This window comes from Geotrypetes seraphini, chromosome 1 (genome assembly GCF_902459505.1).
Source record: "Geotrypetes seraphini chromosome 1, aGeoSer1.1, whole genome shotgun sequence".
Lineage (NCBI taxonomy): Eukaryota > Metazoa > Chordata > Amphibia > Gymnophiona > Dermophiidae > Geotrypetes > Geotrypetes seraphini.
This window is the reverse complement of record NC_047084.1, coordinates 474267524-474281160: the sequence shown is the minus strand read 5'-3', so window position 1 is coordinate 474281160 and position 13637 is coordinate 474267524. Positions and strand designations below refer to the sequence as shown.

At 46.3% G+C, this 13637-nt stretch overlaps 1 protein-coding gene across 5 annotated transcripts in view; it reads left to right on the top strand.

Annotated features, from left to right (window-relative positions):
* TJP2 (tight junction protein 2) overlaps positions 1-13637 on the top strand; it is a 161247-nt gene that overhangs the window by 71864 nt on the left and 75746 nt on the right. For all 5 annotated transcript variants that reach the window (XM_033924801.1, XM_033924824.1, XM_033924794.1 and 2 more), the window contains one exon: positions 6320-6431. In XM_033924801.1, the coding sequence (XP_033780692.1) occupies positions 6320-6431 (112 nt within the window). The remainder of the gene's footprint in view (positions 1-6319; positions 6432-13637) is intronic.

The window sequence follows — 13637 nt, the reverse complement described above, 5'->3', positions numbered from 1 at the left end:
GATCCTTCTTTGGGGTCGCTGGCCCCAGGTAAGCCGGCTAAGAAGTCTTCCACTTCCCTTGAGCGCCCTCCTAACACGGTTGCGACGCCGGTCCTTCCGGCACCGCACCGACCCCGCAAACGCTCCGCTCCGATATCGGTGAGTGCCTCGTCATCGGCCTCCTCATCGCCGGAGCGTAGAGCAGCACCTATGGTACCGAAAAAGAAAAAAGCGGTACTGGTGCCTCCCCTGGACGACCGCATCGCGGCCATACTCCAGACCCAATTACAGGAGCAGCTGCAGCAACAACTCCAACAACTGTTGCCGGCACTGCTGGCCTCACACCTTCCGGTGCAGGACCGGTCCGAGCCTCGCACGATTCCATCGGTGTCGACCCCCTCGGTACCGCTTAACACATCCATGCCAGTACTCTCAGCTGAACCACACCGTTCCCAACCTGCGGTACAGGCCCGTTCTGATGCCGACCCTTCCCGGTACCAGGAACGGCACCGGTCTTCCTCTCCTGGTACCGCCTCGGTACGCTCCGGCAAGTCTCTCTCCAAGACCCGCCATGCCGAGCCCTCCACACCAATGACCCGCCGTGCACACCCCGACATCAGGGACCCTGACTTATGGGAAGAATCCCCGCACGGTACCGAGGAAGACGCTTCCTCGACGGACGAGGAACCCTCAACGATTAACACCGGTTCAAAACCTGAACAGTCCTCTTTTACCAAGTTCCTCAGGGAGATGTCGGCTGCTCTTTCCATTCCTTTAGAGTCCGACTCTAAAAAGTCCCAGGCTTTCCTCGATGCCCTAGACTTTGCGCAACCTCCCAAGGAATTTCTTAAGTTACCCGTCCACGACATCCTACGGGAAACTTTTTATAAAAACTGGGAGAACCCCTTCACTGTCCCCGGGGCCCCTCGCAAACTGGATAGCTTGTACCGGGTCATTCCAATCCCGGGGTTTGACAAGCCTCAATTGCCCCATGAATCTCTCCTGGTGGAGTCCACCTTAAAGAAAACTCAGGGCTCCAGTGTCTATGCCTCCACCCCTCCTGGCAGAGAGGGCAAAACTATGGATAAATTTGGCAAGCGCCTTTTCCAGAATGCCATGCTGGCCAACAGGGCAAATAATTACACCTTTCACTTCTCCTTCTATATGAAGCATCTGGTGCAACAACTCTCCTCCTTACAAAAATACATTCCTGAACGTAAGGTCCCTCTTTTCCAACAGCAAATTTCCAGTCTGCTCCAACTTCGGAAATTCATGGTACGCTCCATTTATGACTCATTTGAGCTGACCTCTAGAGCATCTGCCATGGCTGTTGCCATGCGGCGTCTGGCCTGGCTGAGAGTTTCTGACCTCGACATTAACCACCAAGACCGCCTGGCTAACGCACCTTGTCTTGGTGACGAACTCTTCGGGGAATCCCTGGACTCAACCACCCAGAAACTCTCAGCGCACGAGACTAGGTGGGACACTCTGATCAAACCCAAAAAGAAGACTCCGCCTGCTCGCCCCTACAGACAGCAGTCCTCCTACCAACGCAGGTTCTCGGCCAGACCTCTCAACCCGCCTCAGCAGCAGCTTCGCCGTCCTCGTCACCAGCATCAACCTCAGGCTCGTTCCCAGTCTCATCAGCCTGCCAAGCTTCTCCCTCCGTCAAAACCATCTCAACCCTTTTGACTCCTTTCTCCAGGGCATAGCCAGTCTCCCACCATCATTGCCTCTTCCTCAGCCTATCGGCGGACGCCTCCAACTCTTCCTCAGCCGTTGAGAGGTCGTCAAATCCGACCAATGGGTCCTTAACATCATTCGCCACGGCTACTCTCTCAACTTCCAGACTCTTCCACCAGACAATCCTCCCATAGAGTCTGCTTCTCACTCCTCCCAATCCCTCCTCTTCCTGAGGGAGGTCCAATCCCTCCTTCTTCTCAATGACATTGAAGAGGTACCCTCAGACCAAAGGGGTCAGGGATTCTACTCCCGCTACTTCCTGGTTCCCAAGAAGACAGGAGACCTCCGTCCCATCCTCGATCTCCGGGACCTCAACAAGTGTCTGGTCAAGGAAAAATTCAGAATGCTCTCCCTTGCCACGCTTTACCCTCTTCTCTCTCAACACGACTGGCTATGTTCCCTAGACCTCAAAGAGGCCTACACTCGCATCCCAATCAATCCGACTTCACGTCGCTACCTACGGTTTCAGATACAGCACCATCACTATCAGTACAAAGTGCTACCCTTTGGCCTCGCATCATCACCCAGAGTGTTCACCAAGTGCCTTATTGTGGTGGCGGCCTTCCTCAGGTCTCACAACCTCCAGGTGTTCCCCTACTTGGACGATTGGTTGGTGAAAGCACCTACGTCTCCGCTTGTGCTACAAGCCACTCAACACACCATCTCTTTCCTCCATCTCCTGGGGTTCGAGATCAACTACCCCAAGTCGCACCTACTTCCCACACAGTGACTTCAGTTCATTGATGCAGTTCTCGACACCACTCTGATGAGGGCGTTTCTCCCCTCCGACCGACAACGGACCCTGCTCCACCTCTGTCGTCAGGTGCTCCTTCATCATTCCATCCCAGCTCGGCAGATGATGGTCCTCCTGGGCCACATGGCCTCGACGGTCCATGTGCTTCCTCTGGCGCGACTCCACCTCAGGACACCTCAATGGACTCTAGCCAACCAATGGTCACAGCCCACGGATCCTCTTTCTCATCCCATCTCTGTGACATCGTCTCTTCAGCAATCTCTTCAATGGTGGTTGAACTCCTCCAATCTTTCCAGGGGTCTACTCTTTTATCTACCCCCTCACTCTATGATCATTACCACAGATGCCTCCCCCTATGCATGGGGTGCTCACCTGGGAGATCTTCGCACCCAGGGACTCTGGTCCCATCAGGAGCGTCAACATCACATCAATTTCCTGGAACTCAGGGCCATGTTCTATGCTCTCAAGGCCTTCCAGCACCTTCTCTACCCTCAGGTTCTTCTCCTGTGCACGGACAACCAAGTTGCCATGTACTACATAAACAAGCAAGGCGGCACCGGATCTCCCCTCCTCTGTCAGGAGGCCATCCGCATCTGGACCTGGGCCATGGCCCGCAATCTCTTCCTCAAGGCTGTCTATATCCAGGGCGAACAGAACTCCCTGGCCGACAATCTCAGCCGCATCCTTCAACCTCACGAGTGGACTCTGGATCCTCCCACACTCCACTCCATCTTCGCTCAGTGGGGCACTCCTCAGGTGGACCTCTTTGCAGCTCCTCACAACCATCAGCTGCCCCTGTTCTGCTCCAGACTCTTCTCTCCTCATCGTCTGGCCGCGGATGCCTTCCTACTCAACTGGACGGATCGGTTCCTCTATGCCTTTCCTCCACTGCCTCTGATGTTGCGGACGTTATTCAAACTCCGCAGGGACAAAGCCACCATGATTCTCATCGCCCCTCGGTGGCCTCGCCAACACTGGTTCTCCCTCCTGCTCCAGCTCAGCTCCAGGGAGCCCATTCCTCTTCCTGTGTTTCCTACACTACTTACACAGCAGCATCAGTCTCTACTGCATCCCAATCTGTCCTCGCTCCACCTGACAGCTTGGTTTCTCTTGGACTGACCTCTCCACACAATCTGTCTCAGCCTGTCCGTCATATTTTGGATGCCTCCAGGAAACCGGCCACCCTCCAATGTTACCATTAGAAGTGGACCAGGTTCTCCTCTTGGTGTCTCCTACATCACCACAATCCCACCTCTTTGGCGGTGGAACCTGTTCTGGACTATTTGCTCTCTCTGTCAGACGCTGGCCTCAAGTCTACCTCAATCAGAGTCCACCTCAGTGCCATCACAGTGCGTTTCATGAGTCTATCCTCGGAAAACCTCTCACGGCTCATCCACTGGTTTCCCGGTTCATGAGAGGCCTCTTCAATGTCAAAGCACCTCTGAAGTCCCCTCCAGTCGTCTGGGACCTGAATGTGGTTTTATCTGCCCTCATGAAACCTCCTTTTGAGCCTCTTGCCACGACTTCGCTCAAATTTCTTACCTGGAAGGTGCTTTTCCTCATTGCCATCACCTCTGCCAAGAGGGTTAGTGAGCTGCATGCACTGGTTGCCGACCCACCTTTCACTGTTTTTCACCATGACAAGGTGGTTCTGCGTACCCATCCTAAATTCCTTCCCAAGGTGGTCTCGGCATTTCACCTCAACCAGTCCATTGTGTTGCCTGTCTTTTTCCCTAAGCCCCATTCTCATCCTGGGGAACAGGCGTTGCACACGCTGGACTGTAAGCGTGCCCTTGCATACTACCTTGACCGTACCAGGGCCCACCGCTCATTCCCTCAGCTCTTTTTGTCCTTCGACCCTAACCGCCTAGGTCGTCCTGTCTCTAAACGGACGCTTTCCAACTGGCTTGCTGCCTGCATTGCGTTCTGTTATGCTCTGGCCGGTCTCTCACTGGAAGGTGCTGTCACGGCCCACAGGGTCAGAGCTATGGCTGCTTCTGTGGCTTTCCTCCGTTCCACGCCCATCGAGGAAATCTGCAAGGCTGCCACTTGGTCCTCAGTTCACACGTTCACTACTCACTACTGTCTGGATGCCTTCTCCAGACGGGATGGACACTTCGGCCAATCTGTGTTACACAATTTATTTTCCTAATGGCCAACCATCCCCCCTCCCTCTCTGTTAGCTTGGAGGTCACCCATACGTTAAGAATATGCTGCCTGCTTGTCCTGGGATAAAGCACAGTTACTTACCGTAACAGGTGTTATCCAGGGACAGCAGGCAGATATTCTTACGTCCCACCCTCCTCCCCGGGTTGGCTTCTTAGCTGGCTTATCTTAACTGGGGACCACGCACTCCTCCGTCGGGCGGGAAGGCACTCGCGCATGCGCGGTGCGGCCAACTAGAACTTTCTAGTTAAAAAGTCCGTACCGGGGCTCCGTCAGTGACATCACCCATACGTTAAGAATATCTGCCTGCTGTCCCTGGATAACACCTGTTACGGTAAGTAACTGTGCTTTCAGAGAAAAGCCTCCATATACAGTTGGGTCTTTAACATTTTTCTAAACTGTAAACAGTCAGAACAGGTCCTCAGAATGCCAGGGAGAAAGTTCCATAATTTTACTGATTATTGATGCTATTTGGCTCATCGCGCAAATTGGGTGTATGCCCAAATTTGTGCACACAATTTTTGAGTGCCATATATAGAATATAGGGGAGGTGTGTGTGTGTGTGGGGGGGGGGACCGTGTATTGTGTAGATAAAGAGGAGCTACCTACCTGATGAGCCAAACCTGCACTTGTTCTGTACCTATGTGCGGGGAAATTCTATTTTAAATAAATAGATTTGCTTTTGTAACATGCAAGATGAAGAAATTAAGCAATTTTAAAACTGCTGTCTCTGTTAATACTACCGTATTTTCACGCATATAACGCGTGCGTTATACACGATTTTACAAACCGTGCATAACCTTGTGCGTTATACCAGTGAGCGCGTTTTACAACTTTTTTTTTCAATCAGATCGGCATCCCCCCTGCGAACCGGCATCCTCCCCCCCCCCGTTCGCGTCACCCCCCCTCCCCCGCGATCCTACATCCCCCCAGCACCAAACATTTCATACCCGATTGGGCACCGGCACCAGCACCAATGCACAGGACGTGCCAGTGCCAGTGCCCGAAGATCTTCCCTCGTTGGTTTGGGCTGGGCTGGGCTGGGCGGTGCAGGAGAGATCCTCCTTCTTCCTGCGCCGGGCTGGACTAGGCTTTGAGCATTTGCGCATGCTCAAAGCCTTCTGGTCTCGCTCTCGGAGAGAGCAAATGCTCAAAGCCTAGTCCAGCCCGGCGCAGGAAGAAGGAGGATCTCTCCTGCACCGCCCAGCCCAGCCCAAACCAACGAGGGAGGATCTTCGGGCACTGGCACTGGCACGTCCTGTGCATTGGTGCTGGTGCCGGTGCCCAATCGGGTAAAAGATGTTTGGTGCTGGGGGGATGTAGGATCGCGGGGGGGGGGGGGGGTGACGCGAGCGGGGGGGAGGATGCTGGTTTGCAGGGGGGATGCCGGATCGGATTGAAAAAAAAAAGTTGTAAAATGCAGGTAAGCGAGCGGGGGGGGGGGGGAGGATGCCGGTTCGGAGTAAGCGGGAGGAGGTTTTAGCATGCGCGGTATACGCCTGTGCGCGCTATATTAAATTTTTTTTTACATAAATTTGTGTTTCCCGCGCGCTATACCCGTGTGCGCGTTTTACACGGGTTCGCGTTATCTACGTGAAAATACGGTAATCCATGTGCTTGCTTAAGTGTACAGAGTTGTGCAGCGTAAAATGTTAATTACTTTTTTTTTAAATCCAGATATCTCCGACATAGGGTCAAACCGATCAAGTTCACCACGAGAAGAGAAAAGACTGCATCATTCTGATCTTGAATCTCATTCCTCAAATGAAAAGCTCAAAGAAAAATTAAGGTGATATGCTTTAACCCATGTTAGGGCCAAAGTGATTGCAACTTCCATGGCTGCAGAATTTGAGAAATTTTGTTTATAAAATTCTTATATACTTTAATAAAAACTCTTGTTCTTCAGTTCTTTTTTCACTTTTTACTTGCATAAATCCATAGCTAACATATAAAAACACTTTAGTATAACAAATATCAATAAACTGTTAAAGCAGTGTCTTATGGCCAAAGCAGTATCTTGCTAGCCGAAGAAGTTCATGACGCCAGGCCGAGCACTCGGGGCAGACTGCTACTCTCCCCTCCCCCCTCCCCTCCTATCTCTCCCTCCCATCTCGAGACTCTAAACAGCACCGCAGCACTCAAAGCAGGCTACTTCGTGGCTTTCTCCTGCTGGTGATTCCCTGCAGTACTGTTTAGAGTCTCGCGATGGGAGGGGGAGAGATGGAGGGTTTATTTCTCTCAGTATTATAGACATTACTACTACTGTTTACTAGTTCTATAATACTATCAGACATACGCAGCACTGTACATTAAACATGCAAGAGACGGTCCCTGCTCAATAGAGCTTACAATCTAATTACGACAGACACACTGGACAAAAATGGTGACTAAATATATGCAGTTCATGTAGGGAAATACGAAGGGATGACGACAAAAATGGGAAATTTGTTCTGAGAACAACATTTGCTTTTTATTATGCGTTGAATGATGTCATGTGCCAATGTGGCCTAGCAGCAGAGTATCTTGCTGTGGATACTTTCAATCCTTTTTCTTCGACTGCCTCTCTTATGTGCGTCTGTCACACTAGTCTCCATGCAGGGTCACTGGTGTGTTCTTATTATGTCAGCACTGCAGGATACAAAGAAACATTCTGTTTGTGGGGTGCAAAGGTTGGCCGCTGCGGCAGTGGGAAAATGCCACCTTTTGTGAAGAAAGAGCTGTAGTTTTCCCTTTTCTCTTGGTACCAAAGGACTGTTGATGAGCAGGACACTGGTTCCTCTGCCCATGCATGAATGGCTGAACCAATTTTGGCTGGAAATGCCTCTTGTGGCTGTTGCTGCCTGAGATGAGTCGCCTTAGTTGTCTCCCTCTCAACTGGCAACAACAGATCCCTCTTTTGTGGGATAGGTTTTAGGATGTGGGTTTTCTCATAATTTCTTGCCAAATTATATTCTTTTGTACATATCCTTTTGTACGGGTGAACATTTACCTTCTACTCTTTTGCTTTACCTGATGTCTCTAAACTGAACAGAAGTCCTCCAGCTGTATAACTACTAGGGGGGGGGGCTTCAATATTGTGTTTTCAATTGTTAAGAGCAGAGCTTGCCTGTCCCTCACTATTTGAAAAGGTGGTAGTGAAACAGCACCTCCCTTTGGCAGGGTTATAGGTGGATGACCGCTGTTCACTTCAATTTTTTCATAAATCTTTAAAAACCACTTTATTTGCAAAACATTTTGAAAATTAATTTTCATGAAATTTTGTCATTATTCCTTATGATTTTTGTTCTGTTAAATTAACTATTGTAAACCGAGTTGAGCTTTCGTAGAATGATGACTCGGTATATAAAACCAAGCCTTAGATTATATTAGGTTAGATTAGAGGGGGTGGTGATTTTTGTGCTGCTGCTTCTCCTAATGCGGCTGTTAAGTGACATAGGTTAAAAAGGGTAGATCTGGATGATAGACTTTCTGAAGCCTCTTATTTTAAATTCGGCAGAGCAGCAGTTTGGACTAGAGGTAGACATCCTCTCTGAGGAGGATGAAGTTTATCTGGGAGAGGATCCTTCTGTGGTCTGTATTTTTAGTAAGGAGGTCTTGGCTACTTTAATATACCAGGTTATGTCTACTCAAGACTTCGGTGAATAAACCAGACTCTAGTTCTGGTTCCCAGGGCCTCAATTTGCTTGTTGAAGAGAATGGACACTGAGGCCAATGCAGAAGGCAACTGCTGGTCTAACCACAGGGTTACCAATGGTTGAACGTGGGTTATGTGTGGTGAGGAATGCAGAGAGGATTTGTGTGCAGGTGTTAACACATGTGGAAGACACAGCCATAAGTTGCAATAAAATGTATTCTGATTAGCTAATTTGAGTGTTCATGGTTTGCAAAGAGTACGCTGCTTGCTTTATGTAAACCGCTCTGAGTATGGTTGTAAAACCACATAAAGGCAGTATACAAGTCTCTCTCCCCCCTCCCCCCCCAAACACACACACTTATTGCATGCACAATGCAAGACGTTTTTCAGTGAGGGTCTGGGATAGTGTAGAAGGTTTTGCAGAGAGGATTTCTTGTCTGTCGTTCACATTAAAGAGCAGGTTTGTCTTGTTATGCAAGCAGAAGGAAGCCCATTTAAGACAGATGTAAGTAACAAATGCATGCTTGTTCGAACAAAATTGAAAAGTGAAAGCGTATATCGGTACATGTTGTTTTATACCTAAATATGAATCTCTGAGAAATTCCAAATGGAAATACGTGTACAAGGCTTAGATTTAGGCACAGAAAAACAAGTGCTGATTGTGCTGACATGTTTGTTTTTAGCTTGGATGTTCACACAAGAAGCTGCGCTTACTGCAAAACCTTGTGTGCATGTATCCAGTGTACTCTTCCCACATTTGCTGCCATAACATTTGCAGACAGTTTGCTTATTGTATGCTGTGGTAGTATGTTTACCTAAAAATCACATGCTCAGATATCCTTGGATGGTTCTGCTGGGAACCTTTCTAATATACATACAAGATATGGTTCTGGAGGAAAGTTTCCTATTTTTGTCCTTACTTCACATATTTCAGTGGAGCTATTGCATGTTTGGGCACTAACTGCAGGTGGCAGTAGAGCTTCTGGCGAAATAGGAGGATCACAGAAAAAAGCCAGAGTGTATTCCTTCTGTACAGTGGTGCCTTGCACAGCGAACGCTGCACACAACGAACTTCGTTTCACACAACGAAGTCGCCCGAGCTGCGTTACTCACTGCGCTTAACTGCCCTCTCTCACAGCCTTTCGCCTGGCTCCCTGTGCAGTGGCGGACCGTCGGCTCGCCTCCTTTTATGGAGGGGCCCGGCGCCTACTGCTGATGCGTTGGGGGGGGGCGGAGCTACTCTCGCCGCTTCCCCGATGCTAGAAAAAAAAAAAAAAAGAAAAGTTAAGTCCCAGTTTTTGCCGCTGAGACTCTGCCCTCTCTCACTGTATACAGTCGTCCTTTTAAGATAAACTCAATATTTTTTATATATCATGGCTTCTAAAAAAAGCAGGAAGGTGATTTCTGTTGAAATGAAACGGGAAATAATTAGAAGGAGTGAATGTGGGGTAAAACAGTGTGACCTCGTCAAAGAGTTTGGCCTCAGCAAGACCACCATTTTCACCATTTTGACAAATTTATCTTTTTTTATGTCATCTTAGCATGTTTTATGCTGCAGAACGAATTATTTTTTTTAACATGTATTGTTATGGGAAAACGCGTTTCACATAACGAACTTTTCGCATAACAAACTTGCTCCTGGAACGAATTAAGTTCGTTGTGTGAGGCACCACTGTATATGTCTTGTGGCCATTGGGAGATAACCCGCTTGTCCAGAGTGACACACTTATCTACTGGAAAATATATTATCAAGGTAAGGACATAATCTCTTTATAGCTTGCTTTAAAACAGATGCAAGTGGAAAGAGAAGAACAGGGGGCATAGTGTTCTTGGTGCACAAGATGTGGCAGGAATTGTCTTTAAGGCATTAATATACCTCTAAGAAAAGTACATTGGTGGCAAGTTTTATTTTTCTGGCACTGTCTCCATCCATCCTTTTCTTGATGTATTGTATTATTATTCAAACTTCCAGCTCTTGACACTATCTTCTGGTTTTTCTTCTCTTTCTTTCTCCTCTACATCTTCTCTTATTTCCCTCTCTTCTGCTTTCTGCTTAGGGCTCTAACTTTTTTCTCTGTGCACCTGACACCTGCTACTTGCAGCTTACTTTTAATTACCCTCGGTTTCCTTCTGCTCGATTTGGGCTTCCAGCTTAGTTAGAACTAGCTTAACATTGGGCTTTGGGGATATCAGAAGCCTTCAATTTGCGGTTTCCTTAACTTTGTAGCACCTTCCACCTAACTCATTCATTGCAAAAATGATCATTAGCCAAAGGCTACAAACTGTAGAACTGGGTGCTTGGATACCAAAAGTGCAACCAGCACATACCATTAAGTGATAAACTCCCACCCTATAATGTAGTGATATTCACTGATGGTCCTGGAGGGCCCACAAATGGATTGAGTTTTTGGAATGTCTGATGAATATGGAGGAGATAGATTTGTATACATTCTACTTCAGTTGGTTTTCAAATCTCTCTTGTATATTCAGGGATAACCTGAAAGCCTGATTGTTTGAGGCTCTTGAAGTCCATGGCTAGGTTGATGATGGGCCTCTCCAGAGTCCTCCTTTCTGCTCTACAGGATTGTTTTTGTTTGATGATTTATTTTTTCCTTTTACCTTTTTCTTTTCATTTTCTATTTTGATTGATTGTAATTTATGTGTTTATTTTGTTATTATATTCTTATGAATTTTTTTATTGGTTTCCGTATAATTATATCCTATACTTTCTCTGAGGGTTCTTTATTCTTTCTCTCTTTTTCCTAATTTATCTTTTACAGAAGTATTGTTTTCTTCCCAGGCACTTACTATAGTTTAGATTGTGAGCTCAATTGGGACAGAGGTGAGTTTTAATGTGCCTATTATTTTAAATTTGTTAACCGCCTTGATCTGAAAAAATTGTTAAGAAATGCAGTATATCAAACGAACTAATTACTTACTTACTCAATCTAATCTAATCCTTGATCTTATATACCAGATCATTCCCCAAAGGTACTCGACCCGGTTAACAAAACATAGGGCTCCTTTTACTAAGATGTGCTAATGTTTTTAGCACATGCACGAAATTACCGCACGCTACACCGCACAGTACGCTTCTAAAATAATGCCAGCTCAATGCTGGCATTAAGGTCTAGTGTGCATGGCAATTTAGTGCACGCAATTCCACGCGTTAAGGCCCTAACGCACCTTAGTAAAAGGAGCCCATAGTATTAATAAGAGCTCCCGCAGAATACACCTGTTTGCCTTTCCCTCATTAAAATTGTCATTTCAAAAGGTTCCTTGATAAAACTTTCTTTCAGGCGGCTAAACTGAATCCATGGCTCGCCCAAATTGTACTTGATGCCCCCTCCTATCTTGACTTCAGAAAGCAGCTCAAAACGCACTTATTCCACAGACTGAACTCCTAATGCATTGTACCACTACTATCTTTTTCTACTTTCCCTCATCACTACTATCTTATACCTGCTCTCCCATCCCCTCATGACCTGCATCCCTTCCCGCCACTTTTTTATTTTGTTCCCCTTCTAACTGTTAACTTCAATGACTTTACTGTATGTATTTTTGATTAACTGCTGTGAACCGCCTAGAACTCCCTGGGTATGGCGGTATACAAAAATAAATTATTATTATTATAATGAACAATAAAAATGGAAGAATCAGTACATAGCAACATTCAATTATCAACTGAGGGTTCTATCAATTATCTACAAGATTTTCGTAAACAGATATGTTTTCAAGATTTTTCTAAAATGAGTCAGTGAGGCAAGAGTTCTAATATCAGAAGGAAGGTCATTCCAGATATTCACCATTGTTAAAACCAAAGAGTGTGAAAACCTACCTAAAGTTTGAATCCCTTTGATAGAGGGAAGTAGTAGTTTAAATTTATATTTATATCTTGTAGATTCAAAACGATAGGCGTTAAAAGAGGAAACAATGGAAAACCTTTCATACACTGAGATTGGAAAAACTGGGGCTCTTTTCCCTGGAGAAGAGGAGAACTAGAGGGGATATTATAGAGACTTACAAGATCATGAAGGGCATAGAGAAAGTGGAGAGGGACAGATTCTTCAAACTTTTGAAAACTACAAGAACGAAAGGCCATTCGGAAAAGTTGAAAGGGGACAGATTCATAACCATTGCTGGGAAGTTTTTCTTCACCCAACGAGTGGTGGACACCTGGAATGCACTTCCAGAGGGCTTGATAGGACAGAGTATGGTATTAGGGTTCAAGAAGGGATTGGACAATTTTCTGGAGGAAAAGGGGATAGAGGGGTATAGATAGAGGACTACTACACAGGTCCTGGATATGTTGGGCTGCCACGTGAGCGGACTGCTGGGCATGACCTCTGGTCTGACCCAGCAGAGGCACTTCTTATGTTCTTATGAGACAATCCCATATAAACTCTTAAAAATAACATTTGCACATTTAAACTGAACCCTCCAGTAAATTGGAAGCTAATGCAGAGCCCTCAGCAAAGGAGTAACATGATCGTATTTACTTTTCCCCAAAATTATTTTGGCCACCATATTCTGAATGAGTTGTAATTTCTTCAAGTTACCTTTACTTAAGCCAATGAAAAGAGAATTGGCATAATCTAGATAGGCCAATATTATAGCCTGAACCAATAATGTAAAATGATGTTGGTGAAAGAAACAACAAACTCTCTTTAGCATCCATAGGCTGAAAAAACATTTTTTAGATATATTATTAATTTGATTTGTCATAGAAAGAGTGGAATCCAAGACAAATCCCAGAATTTCAGAAGAATATTCAATCTTTAAAGGATACTGCTGCCTCTACAGCATCTGTAGCTTTGACTAGCCAGTCTAGGAAGCAAATGCCAAATCTGGGTACTGGTCATGGATCTCCTTCATATCACTAGACAATGCTGTTGAAACACCTGGATTACTTCCTGCTGACAGAGGAGAAAGTCACCTCCATCAGAAGTTCCTACTGCAGCACTCCTTGCACTGAGTGGGAGGAAGGGGCTAGAGCGATAACTGTAACTGTGCTTGCGGACTCTGCCTCTTTCACGGTGCTTTAACCAGAGTGTACAGCCCTTGAGTCTTTTGAGTAACATAAGCAAAGATTTCTTTATGTTTAAACAATTTTTAATGATAATACACATAATACAGCAGTAAACAGAATATTCAATACAGTACATGCCATCATTTTCAGTAACCTGGGAAACAACCACCCCCCCTAACAAATATTTCTTTCAAGAAAGCTTGGTAGTATATGCAACAATTAAAAAAAAAAAAAAAAGCCTAGGGTAAATACAATGAATCTTTACATATGAATACGCGAGGGGTAAAACCTGAGATTGGGTAGACTCTACTTTTTCTCTTTTTCTTTGTTTG